The 19,578-nt window shown below is 37.5% G+C and overlaps 1 protein-coding gene across 1 annotated transcript in view; it reads right to left on the bottom strand.

Annotated features, from left to right (window-relative positions):
• Nucleotides 1–18,950, bottom strand: part of nav1a (neuron navigator 1a) — a 138,830-nt gene extending 119,880 nt beyond the window's left edge. The window contains 3 exon segments of the mRNA XM_079848548.1: nucleotides 12,481–12,569; nucleotides 14,504–15,358; nucleotides 18,876–18,950. Coding sequence (XP_079704674.1) covers nucleotides 12,481–12,569; nucleotides 14,504–15,339 — 925 coding nt within the window. The 5' untranslated portion in view covers nucleotides 15,340–15,358; nucleotides 18,876–18,950.
• Nucleotides 18,951–19,578: the final 628 nt, after the last annotated feature.

Below are 19,578 nucleotides of genomic sequence, written 5' to 3'. Positions count from 1 at the left end.
CAGTTCCTTCCTCTGAAGCCGAAAGGGATCTAGCCATGTTTGAATCAATTTTTGAGAGTGCTCTACTTAGTTCTGTCATTTCATCTCAACAAGGCCAAGCTCTACCAAACGGACCATCCAAGTGGAAATAACTGACCTCATACATCTTAGCTCAAGGACACAGGGTTGATAAAGCAACTCAATGTATCATTCTCTCTGTATTCTTATCAAGTTTGCAAATGAGGCACTACTATTGCACTTAATAACATAAACTCAACTTATGTCTCAATATTTATCTATCTATCAGTCAATCAATCGGCTCAAGTAGAGTGCATGCTTTCAGGGTGGTGCATTACCTTATCCATTAATTAATATGCATAATACGTCCGTTTCTTCCTATCATGCACTTAATGCATTAATTCCTGATGGCAACTTAAAAACCAGTACTAAACGAGTCAATGAGAAAATCGCTGAACAAAGTCTATGAAAGTTTCTGAAATATCTTTGCAGTTTTTTGGCGGAAATCCAAAGGGCAAACGGAAATATTCAAATGCAGCAAACAGCTTTAAAGGGAAACAGTGTTGGTGCTACCCTTTAGAGACCGTTATGAACAGTATATAAAAAAAAAATCATTTGCATACTACTGGTCAGTCAGACAATTACATTTCTGGCCCTTTTTGAAGACCACAGAAGCATTTAAAAAATACATTATACAACAACAATAATAGATTAATAGTTATAGAATAATAGTTTTTAGAATGTTGCTATGAAGTTGCCATGTTCTGGGTAGTTGCTAAGGTGTTGCTAGGTGGTTGCTTGCTCAAAAAGCCCATCTCAATGATACTCTGGTCTCTAAATATGGCTTGAATCTCTCCTTCATTGCAAGATTTTGTGCCTGTTTCATCATAGGAAAGTAACAGCACATGATTTAAAGTATCATTCCATTTTAAAAAAACAGTCCAGGACGAATTAGTATTTTCACTGAATGTGTTAACCTCATTCTAACTTCGTATTTCTAATGTCAGACGTGATTCAAGGAGGCAAACATATCCAAACCAGCAAGCTAGTCCAAAGTTCCTCCCAATAGAGACATTAATGTCACACCAGATATAAAGTGGAAGGAATAACACACAGAGCTAGATCTGTTCATGGGGAAGCCCTTGCTTATAAACAGCACTCTGTTTTGACCGTGGGCTCAAGATAGCGCACTCACGTAAATTTCACCACAGGTCGCCACCTCGTCTCTTACTTGTGGGGCTCCAACACTGAGCCGACTGTCCTGTGCTGAAGACCCAGACACCATTGCAAAATTGCTGGACAAACTTCAGAGTAACTCAAAATTTAGCTTGAGTCAAACATTCAAAGTCCAATTATATGACCCATTTGTCACTTTGTAACTTTCCAAAGATATTGCTGTATAAGAGTGTCTTGTCAAACGTGTATCAAATGATTGTATGTGGAGGGAGTTTCAAAAATCTTGCCTAAACCTTTAGCCCAATCCTATAAATTATTAAATTGTAAAAATAAAATATTATTATTAGACAAATTAATATTAGTTTTTAAAATACTGTTAAAAAAATCTCTCTATTTTTTTTTTATGTATATATATATATATATTAAATATTAAAAGGATACATTTTGGAGACATTATTTGTACATTTCTCTACACTGTATTTCGTAAATAAAACATTGGGGTACATTTTACAAAAAAAAGTATATTATATTGTATTGTTATGCCTTGAAATCTGTTCTGTAATTTCCCCATAGGGAGAATTAAGACACTGCTACTTAAATAACTTTCCAGAACAAGACTGCACTAGAACCTTTAGAGAGTCATTTTATAAAATTAATTTTGCCATCACCGTTACCATGGCCATAATTGTCCAACATTTCCAAAATATGGAAGCAATATAAAAGACAGAGAGAGCCAACTTTATAAGGTGATAATATTATGCATTAATTTCATTCAGCTTTAGCCAAACGTTCTGTCTAAAATTCACATAACACTTAGTTGAATAAATGTCTTTGGCTTAAAGTAAGCATATCTGTTTACTGTTTTCCAGTTGTTAAACCTTTCTTAAAAAGGAAAAGGTCTATTACTGATGGTTAAACTACACCACACCCGAGTATGACTCAGTCCAAGGGCCGATGTTTCCAAACAAAGCCACAGAGACCAGAGGAACTAGGAGGAAATCCTCTCTACAAGCCAGACTAATGCTGGGCCATAGATTCATGACCTCTACTTCATTGGCTACCTACTCATGTGTTTTCTTATGGCTGTGCGTCAATTCCTGTAATACCCTACACGTACTACTCCCTCACATACTATACTCCTTTTTATGTCTGTAAAAGATGGTTATTATAGGAGATAGGAAGCACATTTCTCTCTACTGTCCCACTCAGCAGTGTAAAGTGTTAACTGATCATGCTATCTGTTTTCAAATAAACTGCAATGTTCTACTGAATTCAAAAGTACATGGTGACCTTAAGGAAAAACACTCCCGCAGGCTGTCAGGCAATGTTCTGAGCCAAAAAAAAAAAAAAAAATTCTCAGGCTAGCTGCAAAAAAATCATATTCTATTCTATTCTATTCTATTCTATTCTATTCTATTCTATTCTATTCTATTCTATTCTATTCTATTCTATTCTATTCTATTCTATTCTATTAGATTTTATTCAATTCTATTCTATTCTATTCTGTTCTGTTCTGTTCTATTCAGTTCTATTCTATTCTATTCTATTATTATATTCTATTATATTCTATTATATTATATTATGTTATATTATATTATATTATATTATATTATATTATATTATATTATATTATATTATATTATATTATATTATATTATATTATATTATATTATATTAGGCCCTGAATGGAGTCATATCTGATTATCTGACTGCCCCACGTGTTACAAGAACATTTGCATTAGAATGCAATTCTTACTTTATGATTAGTGCCAAACTATGATGTCTGCTCCCTAAATGAGCACTGCTCACTCAATGGGCTTTCTTTTCCAAAGCACTGACCCAAAGAGACAAAGCAGGCATGAAATGAGCCGAACACATTATTAAAAATGTCTTAATGCATGTCCTTGTGTGACTCTTATATAGTTGTTGTCAGGCGTAGGTTGTATAGGAATCACATGACAAAGGAGTAGTAAACAAAATAGTCTTTATTATAACCCCACTAACTAAAACCAAAGTCCCTTTAAGACAAGTAATTTCACTCGGCGGCCATCTTTGAAACGCCTCTCGGGCATGAAAGTGCAGCTCCTATCTCTTTGAATAGGGAAACATCAAATTCTCCAAAACTGTTTGCCAAGCTTACGAATAAATTTGAAATCACCAATGAAATCTGACAACAACTGTTTCTAAACGCTCGAAAACAAAAATTTTCAGACTGGATCAAGCTAATGTGCAGTAGAAGCTCACATCTGACTGTTTCTAGGAACCGGAGCTTCTAACGGCACCTGCGGTGACGCGATGACTTTACTAATCGGCGATTGGCTCTTATTTAGAAGGCGGGACTTATTCCACCATATTGAGCATTGCACTTTTCCCCATTCAAAACAATACGAGTGACGCACCTTGTGTTATTCTATAGTCTTTGCTAAAACATAGGAGATCACTGGAGAATAATGTAACACAACCACTTGGAATAACGTAGACAATGAAAAACAGGAAACTGAAGGCTTAAAGTCTCCCTGTAGTCAATAATTTTATCCCTTAAAATTCATCTTTGATCACCAACAAAAAAAAGTCTTCATGCCTTAAAAAAGCTTGAATGTAACTCCACACCCTTGCCACAATTAGTATACGCGGTTCAATGAATATGCAAATTATCCCCGCCTCCACTCACTCACACCAGCTCAGAGATCCACTTGTTGATGATCACAAATTGATCTGATTGGTTACAAGTTAGTTTGTGACGCCAGCGATTTCAAACCACGTTTTTGCGTTGTTGGTTCACTGCCGTTTTAAAGAGAAAATACTCAGCAATGGTGTTGACGTATGAATTTGCACATGGTTTGTCTTAAAGCATATTAAAAACACCACATAGACATATAAACAAAATTAAAAGCTTGATTTTCACCACAGGAGGACTTTAAATACATAGGGATGATTGACTGAAATAGAACAGGTGTTAACTAATTAAGAACCATGGAAACTAATTAGCAAATCAAACGGGAACAGAACACAGAGAAAACTAAACCAAATCAGATTGCATGTGACAGTGGTCTCATGAAATGGAAGTAATGTAAATATCTAAGTTAATGACTAATCACGTCTGTCACTGAAGCATTCTATGTCTTGCTTTAGCAAACGGCGATGTCCCGTCTGCGCTGCTGTTTAATCTCTGTCTGTGTCTCTGCCATGGTTGGTTAGCCCCATTTCGTAGGACTAGGATGTATCACTGCAGCGTCATTATCTGATGACCACTGTGATCACTAGTGACTGATTTAAAAGGATGGCTGACCTCTTGTTATCTGACTTGGTGCAATTTAAGGGTATTAACACCTGAATTGAATAAGTGAAAGTGAAACACTGTACACTCTTAAATAAAGGTTCCAAAAGGGGATTCACATGTGATTCTCAATATAAGAACCATTTTTGGTTTCCCAAAGAACCTTTCAGTGAACAGAATAACATTTTTAATAATCTGAAGAAACTTTTTTCCACTAAAAAGTTCCTTTTCTGCAATGCTGTTAAAAAAAATCTTGTACTTGGAGGTTCTTCCTAGAACCATTGATGCCAGTAAAGAATCTTTATTTAAGAGTGTAGTAATGCGATAAAATCACTCAGATCACCTAAGCAACCACATAGCCAGTGTCGTTATTGTTGACACTGAAATAAAGCTGAAATAAAATATAAATATTAGATGGAAAAACCTAAACTTAAACAAAAATGATGCCTTGGCAACTGAATAAAATAAGTTGAAGTTGAAGTACTAAAATGATAAAACTAAAACTAAAATGAAAAATAAAATAAAAATTATATATATATACGGTTCTATGAATATTCAAATTAGCCCCGCCTCCACTCACTCACTCCAGCTCAGAGATCCACTCGTTGACGATCACACATTGATCTGATTGATTACAAGGTAGTTTGTGACATCAGAAATACCAGCGATATCAAATATTTAAAAAAGGAAGCTTGTTTTTGCCACGGAATAAAACTATTTAAAAGATAAAAATTTAATAGCGACTTTTATCTTGCAATTCTGACTTTTTTTTTCTTGCAATTGCGAGTTATAAAGTCAGAATATCACAGAATAAAAAATAAAAAAGATAATTGCGACTTTTTATCACGCAATTCTGACTTTATAACTCGCAATTCTGAGAAGAAAAGTCAGTATTGTGTCGCAATTGTGTTGTTGTTTTTTTATTCTGTGGTGGAAACAAGATTCTATAAAACACTAATGACAAAAGCACATTAAAAATAATAAAATGTAAACTTAAATTGAAATAAAAAAATATAAAAGAGCTGAATTTAAAATATCAATAAATACAATAATAATATATAGATAATACTAAAATAACACTGTGCAAAGTAACGCTCATGGGGTGTGGTTCCCGAACAACGATGTAACTCGCTCCTTAACTACCATAGTACGATCATGCATCATTGACTACGTTTACATGCAGCCAATAACCGGGTTATGGTCAAGTTAAAGGACAAGTTCGGTATTTTACACTTAAAGCCCTGTTTACAGATCGTTTCTGATGAAATAGAACGGTTGAGATAAAAATGTGGACACATGCTGCTGTCCAGAGAATTTTAGGTTTATTTCGCTTCTCCCCCCACCTACACAATGGCAGCCTATGGGCACTGGAACAATCCTTCCTAAAACGCAATAAACTTTCGATTACAAAGACGTGAAACTCACCGAGTGGTCAGGGGTGTTCACTGATATGCTCACACAAAAATCGCTGCAAAAGATGCTTTCCAACAGGTTTTATCGTAGTTTTTGTCCAACTCCATTGACTTGAATTGGATGGGCTGTGTGCGGTACGGTATTACTCCGCCGCTTCTTCTTCTGCTGCTTCTGTGTATTCAATTAAATGCCAGTGGTTTGCTTGTAATTGGCAAAGGTGCATTATCGCCACCAACTGGGCTGGAGTGTCTATTATTCAAGCTCTCAACGGAAGAATCTACGGGTGTGAGACGTTTGGAAAAATAGGTCCACAGTTTTACAACGAATGGTAAAACACCTGTTGGAAAGCATCTTTTGCAGCGATTTTTTTGTGAGCATATCATTGAACACCCCTGACCACTCGGTGAGTTTCACGTCTTTGTAAACGAAAGTTTAATGCGTTTTATGAAGGATTGTTCCAGTGCCCATAGGCTGCCATTGTGTAGGTGGGGGGGGGAAGCGAAATAAACCTAAAATTCTCGGGACAGCAGCATGTGTCCACATTTTAATCTTAACCGTTCTATTTCATCAGAAACGATCTGTAAACAGGGCTTTAAGTGTAAAATACCGAACTTGTCCTTTAAGGTCACTATTTGGGTTTCTGAAACATTCGGAATAACCCGTTTACATGCGTGAGCAGAGAGAGTTACTCCTGTATACATGGAATTTGTAATCAATTGGTAATATCCCGATGTAAACGGCGACGCACGGTTAGCATCTGTACGTACGGACAACCTTAAGACGCAATATGCGTAATTTCCGATTCTTCTTCGTGTATCCAAAGACAACAACAGCAGCAGCAGCACGCAGATAATGAATAGTTCGGGGCAGATAGCGATCGCGTTTGTTTGTGCTTTCCTCCTCGCTCCAAAAGTGTGTTGCTGTGCTGCGTCTCGCCATGTTTACCTCTACTTCTTGTTTACTTCCGGTATACTGCACGCGGGTTTCTGTATGCGCCGTCTCTACTCAAAAGACCAAGATTCCTTGCGAATAGAACATGCGCAGAACACAAATCAATGTTCCTTTTAATGGGGATATGCCGATACGCGTTTACATGACCAAATATTCGGGTTAGAAAAGGGGTACCCCAGGGATCATATCCGGGTTTTTAAAAACCGGGATATGAGCATATTCGGGTTTTTGCCGGTGTTTACATGGCCGTGCGCGACCGGGTTATTGCTAATATCCCGGTTTTGAACGGGTTATTGGCTGCATGTAAACGTAGTCAGTGATGAAATCAACTAGCTAGTCAAGACTGTTTCCCAAAACCATATTGTCCAACCCGATCTCACGGTAATTCATACGAATTTTACGAGGTGGCTAATTCGTACCAGTTCATACGACCTCACTCGTACGAATTCATAAAATATTTGCTAAATCTTACATATTTACGAGTTGCCAAATTTGAATGAATTCGTACGAATGACCTACCCCTGACCCCGCCCCTACCCATCACTTTGGTTTAGGCATATTGAGAATTAGCCACCTTTTAATCGCTCGTACGAATTCGTACGAATTGGTCGTGACATAGCGTTGTATTGTCGCAAATTCGCCGTTCAACCACATTGGTTAATGATGTCACGCAGATGGTGGAGTAATAACTTCTTTAAATTAATCAATTTTGAGATCGAATTAATGCTAGATTTTTTTCAGCATTTGATAATTTATCAATTACTGGCATCTGATGACTAATTCTCATTTCCAGATTCAATCATAGACTTGTTCTTACGTACTAGGGTACGTAGACACATGCGCACTCTTCAAAAACAGCGCTTTAAATCTCTTGACAAACTAAAAGACGTAAATATATTCATAATAAAATATATGTCAGCTTGCTTATTTTGCTGAAGTTAAGGATATATAAGTCCACATGTCATGCAAACAAGAAACTATGTTTCTAACCACAGGTCGAGAGCTGTGGTTCAGACCACACAATTTTGCGATGCTGTTTTGCAGATGTTCGTTGGAACTATAGATTCGGGAAACACCGACTCAATGAACTATGCAGATAAGGACAGAAGTTGTGACCATAGTTGGCTAGCGATGCTTTTGGGAAACGCACCTCAGGCAAATACACAGAACCCCCTAGCAACAAAGCAGCACCTTAGTAACTGCATAGCAACACCCTGGCAACCACATAACAAATTGAAATCAAAATGTGAACACATTAATAACCACATCACAAAACCATAGCAATCACACTTGCATTGTGGGCAGTGACTTTTGCATGTGCAAACACCACTGTTTTCTTTAGAAAATACAAAAGCCTAGCTAGCATGCTAACATTCACACGCTTTTACTAAAACAAGTGTGCATGCCAGCTGAGCATAAGGATACACAGCCACAAATGCACACCATCCATGTTGAGCCCATTACACTCGTCCCTCCCGACATCAAGACAATTAGCATTTATAGTGGCTTTAGTTTAGTTTCCTAAGAGCAACTGTCAATGCCCAGTCTCAAGTATCAACATGATGTGAGATTCCATTTTAAGAAATGAATGTTCCTCTCTGTTTGTACAAACAGTCCGTGTCAGGGTTTATGAGGTGCGCTAAACTTTTCTCAGAGAATCTAAGCTTTGAAAAAGGTTCAAAACTGGGATTAAGATCAAGCAAAATAAAGTATATTAAAACAGTGAGCGACTGGGGTGCCAAAACAAACGATTAACAAGCAACAGGGATAATTTCCTCAAATCTGATAGGCTTCTGGGTAAACATGTGTTAATAGGGTTAGCTGACATACATTCATCATTATGTATAATGTATGTGTGTGTGTGTAAAGCAATTTTTGATGCCAATTCACATGCACTCTAGTTCACTGCAGATTCTCTAGTTCACTGCAGATTCAAATATATATTCATGCTGAAGAAGTCAAATCTGAAGAGTCAACTTTAAAAAAAGGCCAGTGCTGATTTGCGATTTGTCTTTCAGCCAGTGGGTCAGATTTTGCCTCCCTCTCCTTGCCATATGCTAAAAATTAATTCGACCTTGATGCCTGCAATCTGCCAAAAACGTGCAAGCATAAACACTAAAATCAGGATTTTCTCCCAATTAATTGCCATAAAACCAGATCTGGCAGCTTTTGGTCTTCTATCCTCAAAGCATTTACCAAAGCTGCCATGAGATTTAGGAAAATCCCAAACAAAGGAATTACACTTCATATCCAATGTTAAAATGGAGTTTACATTTGTGAATATAATAAAAGGTGAAATCCAGCATCAGCTTCTAAAACTGCAAACTTATGCTATGCTATTCCTTTGCTAATTCGTTTGGTTAAAGGTGAACGTACAGTATACGGACATTAAATGGGCGTTTTGCATTTTTAATAAAAGTAATGTTCAAATGAGTAAAAAAAAAGTGGCAATATTCAGAACAGAGTATTAGCATAATGCAGAGTAGGCCTATACACAGAATACTGCCTACTATTTATTTGAATAAAATGCATTATGCAACATTAGACATTCAAAACAACATTATCCTAAAATGTTGTCACATATTTAATTCAGAGAGTGCCATTCAATTAATGAATGAAAAAAGGCAATGTTAGAATACTATCTTACTGAATATTGTGCAGTATGCATGGTTTACTACAATTTAAATAATAATTATTAATATTAAATGTGGGGGCGGGGGGTCTTTTAATTGGTCTCTGAACAAAAATCTAATATAGTGAATTTACAAATTTTCTTGCAAAAATGTTATTTTGTCAGATGCTATCAGCTGCTACTATTTAGAAGGTCATCAATGAATAAACTTGAGAAAAAAAGAAAAGGAAAAAAAAAAACCCAAGGCCAGCTCGTTCTGAACATGAATGGCCATGTTTACATTTTCACCCACTCCAATAGAGTGCTGCAAGAATTATGTAGTTTTCTATGCCAAAACCAATTTTAGCATTTTAGCACTTCCAGTTCCATTGTTCTGAAGGGTTTTTGGACTGAAAAAATGTCTGTGGTGAACACAAGTTCAAGATATTTTTCATGTTTCATTCCATTATACCCCAAACTTTCAGGGAAAATGTTTTTAAATAAAGATTGAAAAAGCTGAAGCCTAGTGATGGTGATGTTGAAGTCATTATTTAAGCTTCAGAAAAGTTTGTGAAGTTTATCTTGATGAACAAAACGTGTAAAAATCTAACTTTTGTTGGTCACAGACCTTGTTTTCTGCGATAATCCAAAAGCCAATGGAAAAACCCTATTGGGTTTTAGTGGAGGGGACCAGTGTGATGCTAACGTACAGGTTGGCCTACAAGAATACGTCATCACTGCAGCACTCTATGAAACAACTTATGAAACGGCATTAGCTCTGAATCACTGAAGTTTCAGATGTCTATAAGTTTGTGTTTACTACCTGCGGACTGCAAGACACAGTCGGTCCATCATGTGATCTCAACATGATGGCTGCTGTGGACACGCCAATAAACTTTTCCTAGGCCTCTAATAAGACTGACACCATTGGCACAAAAAAATACAAACTTCAGATGTAATGCTTCAAAGAAGTTCAAGAATCAAAGCGCATGTTTAGTGCAGTTCTTGACCGTGTGTGTGTGTGTGTTAGAGTGAGAGAGGGGCAATGTATTATCAGTTTTTATAAATGTATTATACATTTGAGTGTCAACCATCTGAGGAAGGAAGCCGGCAGATGTTGAAATGGGAAAAGTGTAATTCAATCTGCAGATCAGCTTTTGTCGATTCTCAGGGGTGGATCTGATCGCAAACCTGATGAAACCCTTGAGCCCACTCACTATAACACTTACGCTCTCAGATCACTCATCACTAACACACATACTCACAACACTTAGATCATTCATCGCCAATTCTCTCTCTCTCTCTCTCTCTCTCTCTCTCTCTCTCTCTCTCTCTCTCTCTCTCTCTCTCTCTCTCTCTCTCTCTCTCTCTCTCTCTCTCTCTCTCTCTCTCTCTCTCTCTCAATACTCTAGGTTCATAAACACTGTTAACACATTCCATTAGAAATATAACCAACATATTACACCAAAGAACACAGACATTAGTTAAACATTCACGTTAACATTTGGTTCTTTAATTGTTCTTTAGAGGAGATTAATTTCACCAAAGACTCATGAATCATTGTTATACTTGTTGAGAAATTGCAAGGTGGTTGCTATAGGCTGTTTTGGGTAAAAGCAACACTTGCTTTCACAAGCTAAAGCAAAGCATATTTGGAGCTTAAAAATGTTCTTCTATGGCATCCGACTGTAAACCCCTTTTTGTAACCTTTATATTTAATAGAGTACAGCTGAACTCTCCGTCTGCAGTTGGGGTGGTCTAGCTGGCTTCATGTCTGTCTGAGTGAGGGTCAGAGTAGGCCAGGCTGTCTGTTAGAGCAGTGGGGTGAAGACGGTCTTTGTGAACGCTGCATTCACTCTCTTTGCAGGGAGTGGAAATCCTGCAGCTATCGCTCTCTTCGCCTGCTTTCTCTCACTGTGCCACGCACCCACCGCCACGGGCAACAAGGCACTCAGAGATGGAGAATTAGGCCACAAAGTAGAAGGAAGGACTGATTTAATGCTCTCTGTCCTCAACTTTCAGGATTCCATTAAACGATCTTCCTTTAGTTCATTCATTCACACCGCAGTTGAACGTGGCTCAAACCTTCCTTCACCACATATTTGGGTTTGAACATCAAAAATTGCTTGGAATTTAAAAAACAAATTCTGGGAAACCCAATCTGGGAAATCTTAATTTCAAATGTATATACATGGAATTAAATCAAATACATATCACTTTTTTTTTGGGCAATGTGATTAGTGTGAACAGTCAGACATTCATTAGTGAAATTTCAGAAGTCATGTGTGAAATATTCATTAAAAATATATAATGATGTATATTAGGTCACAAATATGACACTTGCTTTTCATGAATTATAAGTTCAAAGGACTTTAATTAAATCTATTGAAGTCAATTGAGTTTATACTAGTAATTATCATATTATTTGCTCTTATAAATTTCATAAAAATATTTATATATATAGGCTATACATAAAATATTTAATTGCATTAAAAGAAAATGTATCAAAAATAAAATATATATAGATATTCTTGCACCACACTGCTCTTCATAGTTCTTCAAGCATTTCTTAATGTTTTAAATAATAAAAGGGCATAAATGTAGTAATAGCACAGTAAAAACATGGTAAAATTCAAAATTTCAAAATGTTTGCACATTCATTCAAGTTATGACTGTTTTATAAGATTACGTTCTAATGGGTCCAAATGGACCCGGGAATGCAACAGGTGTATAAAGTTTTTTTTTTAATGAATTACAAGTGTTAAGACTGGTGCCTAACATTGATAGTACATTTATTGTACATTTTATTGAGATTTTTGAAATTAGGTGCATGCCAGGCCAGTGGGTTTTATGCATCTGGGACAGTTTAGGTGCATCTTATATTGGTCATATTTAAAAGGTCACCAAAAATGTTTTATAAAAAATAAAAATGGATTTAAACACATCCAGATCACTTTGGCTTTGTGATGTGAATGTAAACTAAAAAGACTGTTGGTCATTTTGATTAATATTAAAGCCAAAATATAATAAACAAAGGAGAGTGCAAATAACTCACCAGTATTGAGTTCATCACAGCAGACTTCTATTGAGTCAGAGGAACAGTCGCTAAAGTCATCCAGAGATATGTCTTCCTCAATCTGCCGCCTTTATAAAACAAAATGAAAAGAATAAGACAATTAGACACAGTGACTTTCCCAGAGCCTCATAACCAAAAACCAGCTCTGCTCCTTGGAAATGTGCAAATATGCAGGTGTTATTTCACTGAAAGCCAGCCTAGAAGTTCAGATGCAGCATAATTGGTATTTTACAATCTGAAAATAATCAATGTTCAGTGCTATTTTCAAACAGAAGCTTTGTCACTGTAATGGCTGGTTTATATTCAGTTACTCTAACATGGCAGTGGCCCTGATGCCAGTGTATCCTGTGCCCACCGGGTGTCCACTGCACTGACTCATTAGAGCAGATAATTCTGAGAGTGTTCATGCTGGCAGGAGAAGCTTTTTAACCATCTACTGTGCCCCAGAATTCCCAGCAGGCATACAGAGGGCAAGAGCGACACAGTCTCTGAGAGCGGGACAGAAACTTAAACCGCTTCACTGATTCAGCGCTGGAAAGATTACGAGTGGAAAAGGGGGCTAATCTGTCAGCGTAAGTGATGGACTGTCATATTGGTCAAAACTGGATGAAATGGGAAGAAAAAGAGTGAAAGAGACAAAAGCGACAGAGAGAGAGAGTGAGCTGGGCACAGACAGGTGTGAAGACAGATAGAGGGAAGACAAATTATGCAGCAGCAGAATTGAATTGCTGGAGAAATAACAAACCATGTAATGCAGTACATGTACAAACCGTTAAAACAAGACAATTTGACAAACAAATTTCGAAAAATGAAATGCAATTTATTGCAAGTGTTAACCCAGAATCAATTTTAAAAATAGCTTAATGTAATCCTATTGCAATCCTGACTTATCTTGAGTGATCTAAGTGAAATAATACTGAGGAGTCGGGTTTCAAGATTTTAGACTGCACATTTGTAAACTCTGGGGTTTGCCCTTATTTGCATATTTACATGGTTAACAATATTCTATGTCTCAAATGTAACTGCTTTAATAACTGTCCATCATGCATAGATGACCTTAGTGGGCACCTCTCCTGATGATGACCTTGACTCCAGTTCATATGAGCAGGACTTTTCACAAATTCTACTTTTAGAGGAGCAACAGCTTGTCACTTGGGCAGTAGTCTCAAAGGTACCTTCAAAATTTATACCTTCTTAGTAGTACCGTAAGGGTACATTACTACTCTAAGGTACTAATATGCACATTTTAGGGATGCAAAGTTGTCCCTTAAGGGGCAGATGATTCGAAGAGTATTCATGCTGGCAGGAGAAGCTTTTAAACAAGAGCGACACAGTTTCTGAGAGCGGGACAGAAACTTAAACCGCTTGACTGATTCAGCGCTGAAAAGATTACGAGTGGAAAAGGACTAATTTTTGGCATAGGTAAGATACAAAATTGCCCCTTTAAGTCTACTGACCCAGTGACAAACTGTTGTACGATTGTCGTGTTCAACAACATTCCTGTCCAAAACCATAGTCCTCACACTATCCCTACCCCTAAACCTAACCCTAACCATAAGCTATCCCTGAAATCAGAGGGACATTATGGTGAATAACACTGATGTAGAAGGACCTATCCCTGGCTTTAAGCCGAAACTTGACATTAACGGTAATCATCCCTCAAATCTGATTGGTTGATTGGAATGTTGTTCCAGGATCAACAAGGACGTTTATGTGAACAAGGATGCTGACAGTCACTAGCATATGTTGTGTTTTACATATCAGTCTCGAGCATTAGGGGTTGATGTCCCCAATCACACTTCTTAACTAGCTTTACTAGCAAGCCCTCCTTGGTCAAAAAGCTTTACTAGAAAAACCATTATGAACAATTAGGTCAACATTATACTGACTCTGCACTAACTAGAAAAAACAGCCGGGTCTTTTTTCTTTTTTGGTTGTGGTCTAAATTGATGTTTCGATCATAGCAGTGCTACCCTCCTTCAATGTATTTTTCATAACTTACTTGTATCTGAAAGGTGCGACGGCCGCCATATTGACCTTCGGTGTCTGTTTGGCTCTGAGCAGTTCAACACTAGAGGCGTCGTGTTTAGGGACTGCAATAGCCTCGGGTGGTGATCTCTGTGGGACCTCCGGGCTGAGGTCATCTGGGGTGCACATCTCCTCATCTGAGAAGCTACTGGAGGCACTGTTCTGCAGGGACACTCTCTCTCTATGGACTCTGAGGAGACTTGTATCAACGTTAGTGGCTGCTGGACCAGGCCTCAAGTTTTTGTTACTAAATTTGAACGAAGGGATACCCGTCTTGCTTTGACTGCTTCCAGAAGCAGCCCTCTCCTCATGGCACTTGAGTTCTTCTGAGATCAAGCCGTTACCATTGTCCATTCGTCCTGTCTGAGAACAAAAGATCCCACTCTGGAAGTTCTTGTTGCCATTGGACCGAAGGTCAAGCATACTCTCTGTCTTGGACCCATCCAGATGACCCCTTGAAAGTGGGGACACTTTCCGTCGAACTTGTGGACTGTTATGGGCTGATCTAGAGTCTTGGGTCTGTATTTGAGAACTGGTGGAAGAACGTTGAATAGGTGGACTGCCTCTTAGAAGCAGATGCTGGTTTCTGAGGGTGGTGTCCCTCAGTACATCTTTGGTGGAGACAGCTGTAGGGCTGCTGCTACTACAGGGGCTTTTGTTGCTAACAGGGATGTGTGTGGATGGTCTCGGAAGGCCACTGCTGGTGCACTTGGGCTCAGGTTTTGGGGAGGGGAGTCTGGTCCTGTGCATAGGTATGCCGGAGCCCGGCTGGGCTCGTGGAAGACTCTTCACATTCACTCCCCCACTCATGATGGCACCAAGTCAGATGCTGAGAAAAAAAGGAAGAAAAAAAACACCATGAGGACCTGAATCAGTGCGTGTAGCTGAAAACATGTTTTTTAAAGATTGACCCTGTATTGCATGCACAGTGCACACACACATGCCATTGTGTCGTCTCCACAGCCATTGGTTTGTGGATGGAAAACCCTTGCATATTCAAGCTGAGTGATAACTTAGTGATACTGGATGATAAGGAGGATTCTACATGTAAGACATTAGTTAAATATGATGAAAGTGTGCTAATTATGGGGTGCAAACGGCCTTAGATACTCTAAACAGCAAGACAGGAGTGCCCTATAATATAGTATATGAATATGTGGTAACTTATTTAAATGGGGATGTCTGACAAATGGTGAGATTTCTGGATCCATATCGGAGTTACAATAGTTTGATGTACAAGTTTAAACAAACATTTGGAGCTCTATATCAATCTGTATAGTACACATTCCAAATATCTTTCTTTCCTGTACACAAAAGGGGTGAGAAATCTTTAACTTCCCTTATTAAACTGTTGAATTATGGTTTAAAATAAAACAAGATTTAAGTATAGCCTACAGCAGGGTTCCTCAACAAGGGGTTCTTGCAAAAAAAAAAAAAAAAAAAAATTACATATTGGCCGTTTATTTACACATTTAAAACACAATTTTTTGGATTTCTGAAGGGCTGTTTATACGACACCATTTTCAACTAAAAAAGGAAAACTGTTTATGCATTTTGGCCATTCATTTACACGACAACAGCATTTTGGGGGCCTGAATACACAAACTTTTGAAAACAGGTTTCAAAATGCAAGTTTTTGAAAATGATACCATTATCGTCTCTGTGAAAACTACGAAAACGGGAATTTCGGTGACGTTGTGCACATGCGCATTACGTGTTCAGTCTATAGGTGCGTAGTGTTTCTTTACAAAGTGACATCGCCATCTACTGGCCGGGCATGAATAATACAGTAATCATTTTCACGGATCTATGTGAACGGGGATCGTTTTGACAATGTCTGTATGCGAAAAACGTTTTTAGTACATCACTGTCATGTAAATGTGCCCTAAGATTCAACTTTTTGTTTTTGAAGAAAAGAGGAAGAAACATGGCTAATAGATGGCCTAATATATTTATCACTTATGCAGTGCAGCGATTTTCACTTGTTATGCTGCACATTTCAGAACATTATTACTAATTCAGTTGACATTGAGGGTGGAATTTGCATCTACTCGCAAATTACCAGTTATTATTATTATTCAGTTCTCTGGCGCGGTCAGCAATCACACTACTTGTATACTTATAGTCCTGATCTGTTCCCACGGACAGATCACACTAGTCAAAAGGGGGTCAAACGTGCTCCAACATGGTTCAGATCGCCTAGTGTGCACACACCCTAAAAGCAGGAGAATCTAGATAAAAAATAATAATAATAAAAAAAAAATGCTAATGCTAAAAATGTGTAAAATTACTATCAATCAGAAACATTCATTTGATCTTGTATAAAAAAATTAAATCATATCAATTATTATTACTTCTACATTTAATGAAAGATTAGAAAATTACTGGTAATCTCAGAGGGTTTACAAATAAATAAGTTAAATCATTGAGGCTCAGCTGGCAAAGTCTGGGAACCCTTAGCCAAAGAGTGTTAAAGAAAAAGAAATGGAGACACTATAGAAGTTCAGAGAGACTAACTATTTGTGAACAGTACTCCCAAATATAATGTAAATTCCCACCTGTTGCATTTAAACACAAATGACATCGGCTGTTTAACTAAATCTGAGAAAATCTCCTCAAGAGCTTCTCTAAACAAAATCCTGCCAAGGGGAAGGATTTGGCACGAGTGGTTAAGAGTCTTGTGAAAGAATACAGGAGAAAAGGCAGTCGTTATTTGAAATACTTGCTTTAGAATTAAAACGGGTGATTATATCAATCTCATTTTGTTAAGCCAACAAAACTCTTCCCAAATACTGTAAAGCTCCATCTGGTCACCAAAATAAATCTACTAGCAATAGCAATGGAGATATTCACTGTGGTTTAGTCAAAGACCTTTAAACCCCTGCCAGTTCAGTTAGTCTGGCAGATATATATTCCATTCAGAGCCCAAATGTAGAGGCTTTCATCCCAGCCCACAGACTGGTCAAGATAGCCCAAAACCCTCACTGTTTACTAACAGTCCCATGGCAACTATTGACCTTCAAATGTACAGGCAAAACTCAATCCATCAAAATCAGGGCCCAGCAAACAACAGGCGTAAATGCTCTCTGGCAAACCAGAATCAGAGCAAGTGTTACCATTCAAACTGTGTGGGAGACCCCGAGTGCATGATGGGATGCAAGTTGAGTCGCCTGTGGTCTGAATTCAAGCCACAAACCAATCTAACATTAAAGAGAGCATGTAATACAATAGCCTTGCTTGAAAAGGTCTGCACCCTAATGTTTTCATGGGAATGATCCGTTTTCCATGAGAGAACTGATAGGACTGTGACAGAAATGAACAACAAGAAAACAACTTCAGGCAGTAAAGGTTTCTTATATTAATCATGTCTTAACAATCTTCTTTTCTCCACTTATTGATTTTTTTTTTCAAGCTTTTATGCCTACTAAATTTATTTACCTAATTTACCTAATATTAGCCACAAAATGAATCAATCACATATGTGTACAAGTGAACACAATAAAACCACATGGAAATACATTCTGACATTAGACAACTGTACAATAATTTATTATAATAAAGATACAGTGAACTGTGATCTCAGGACAGGAGTATTTTTTTTATAAATGTCAGGATGGGTCAAGTTTTCACAATTTTGCCATGTTATCACAAACGGTCAGGCTGTTTTTCCTGGGCAATAACTAGACAAGGGTTTATAGACAACAGAATACAGAAACTGAGTTTCATTAAATAAGCCCCAGGCTCCAATATTTCTACAACTAGACGTACAGGAGCGGAGAACGTGTGATAAACAGCAAAAAAAAAATTCCAAATTCTGCTCTAATGTAATTAGAAGTATAATGTAAAACAGGACATTGGGTAAGAGGAGGGAATTCACACTGACACTTAAGAATCAGGCTATTGTTTAACAACTCTAATCCTTTAAACAAATACCGTAATAATCAGAAAATGAGCTTTCAAATTCAAATGCAGTGAGAGACAGGGCCTAATCGTCCATTTCATCTTCTGTATCTTAGAAAACTGGGAATGAGGTTTCAATTACCTTCATATCTGAAATATTTAGTGCATCATTTAGTGGCTCATCTTCAGATCATTAGCTTTTCGGAGACAACATTCATTAAAATTCCACCCTAAAAACCGTAAGCAGACCGAAATAAATACGAATGGCTAACATTAACTCTACAAGTCAGCATGATGTCCAACATTAAGTGAGTTTGACAAGACAAAGCCAGTCTTACAGAAACATATTCCTTCAGCCTAATTTTTTTACAAACAAATCGCATGGCAAGTGACTTTAAAATGAAAATCACCAACAGAAGCAGTATATCATAAATTGTCATCTTTACCTGAGCATTGACTTTGGCCTACAGCAAACTACAGTAATCCAATGTTCCTCAATGTTTCATGAGCTTGTGTTGGAGCAAAGAGAGGCGAACAGAGAGAAGAGGAGACGGTGTGTCTACCATGTGAGTTCTACAGTCACATGATGCACAAAAACCAGAACAAGAAGTTTGCTTTTGACGATTAAACCATTAACAGGGCCTTGAAAGCTGACACCACTGGTGTCAATAGTGTTCTGTAACCAAATAAAGGCTGAGTGTCCAGAAAACCCTTACAAAAATTCACCATGGTATATGGTCAACATACTAGCAACAATTATTAGAACTATAATAACTACATATAATATTACAACTACATTTATGTGGGATGTTACTCAAACAGTGTAAGAATGTCATTTTGTTAAATATTTTTTAATAATAATGATAGAATATCAGGATTATTAAGTGTGCATTTATAATGTTGTGCAATTTATAAAACTAGCCTAGGCTGGTTGACTGTTTGAGTTGTTCTTCCAGCCTGGTCATACCCATGCTGGTTCACTTATTTAGCAGACCAGCTAAAACCAGCTGAATACAAGCTTGGCCAGTCTGGGAGACCAGTTTAAAGCAGATAAGAAGGCTGGTTTTAGCTGTTTTAATTTCCAGCATGGTTGTGCATGATTAAATTAAAAAGCTCAAAAGAGTTACACTTACCATTTACAATGACATT

This window comes from Squalius cephalus (genome assembly GCF_949319135.1).
Source record: "Squalius cephalus genome assembly, chromosome: 18".
Classification (NCBI taxonomy): domain Eukaryota; kingdom Metazoa; phylum Chordata; class Actinopteri; order Cypriniformes; family Leuciscidae; genus Squalius; species Squalius cephalus.
The sequence above is the reverse complement of the archived record's forward strand: the minus strand, read 5'-3'. Positions and strand labels throughout refer to the sequence as shown.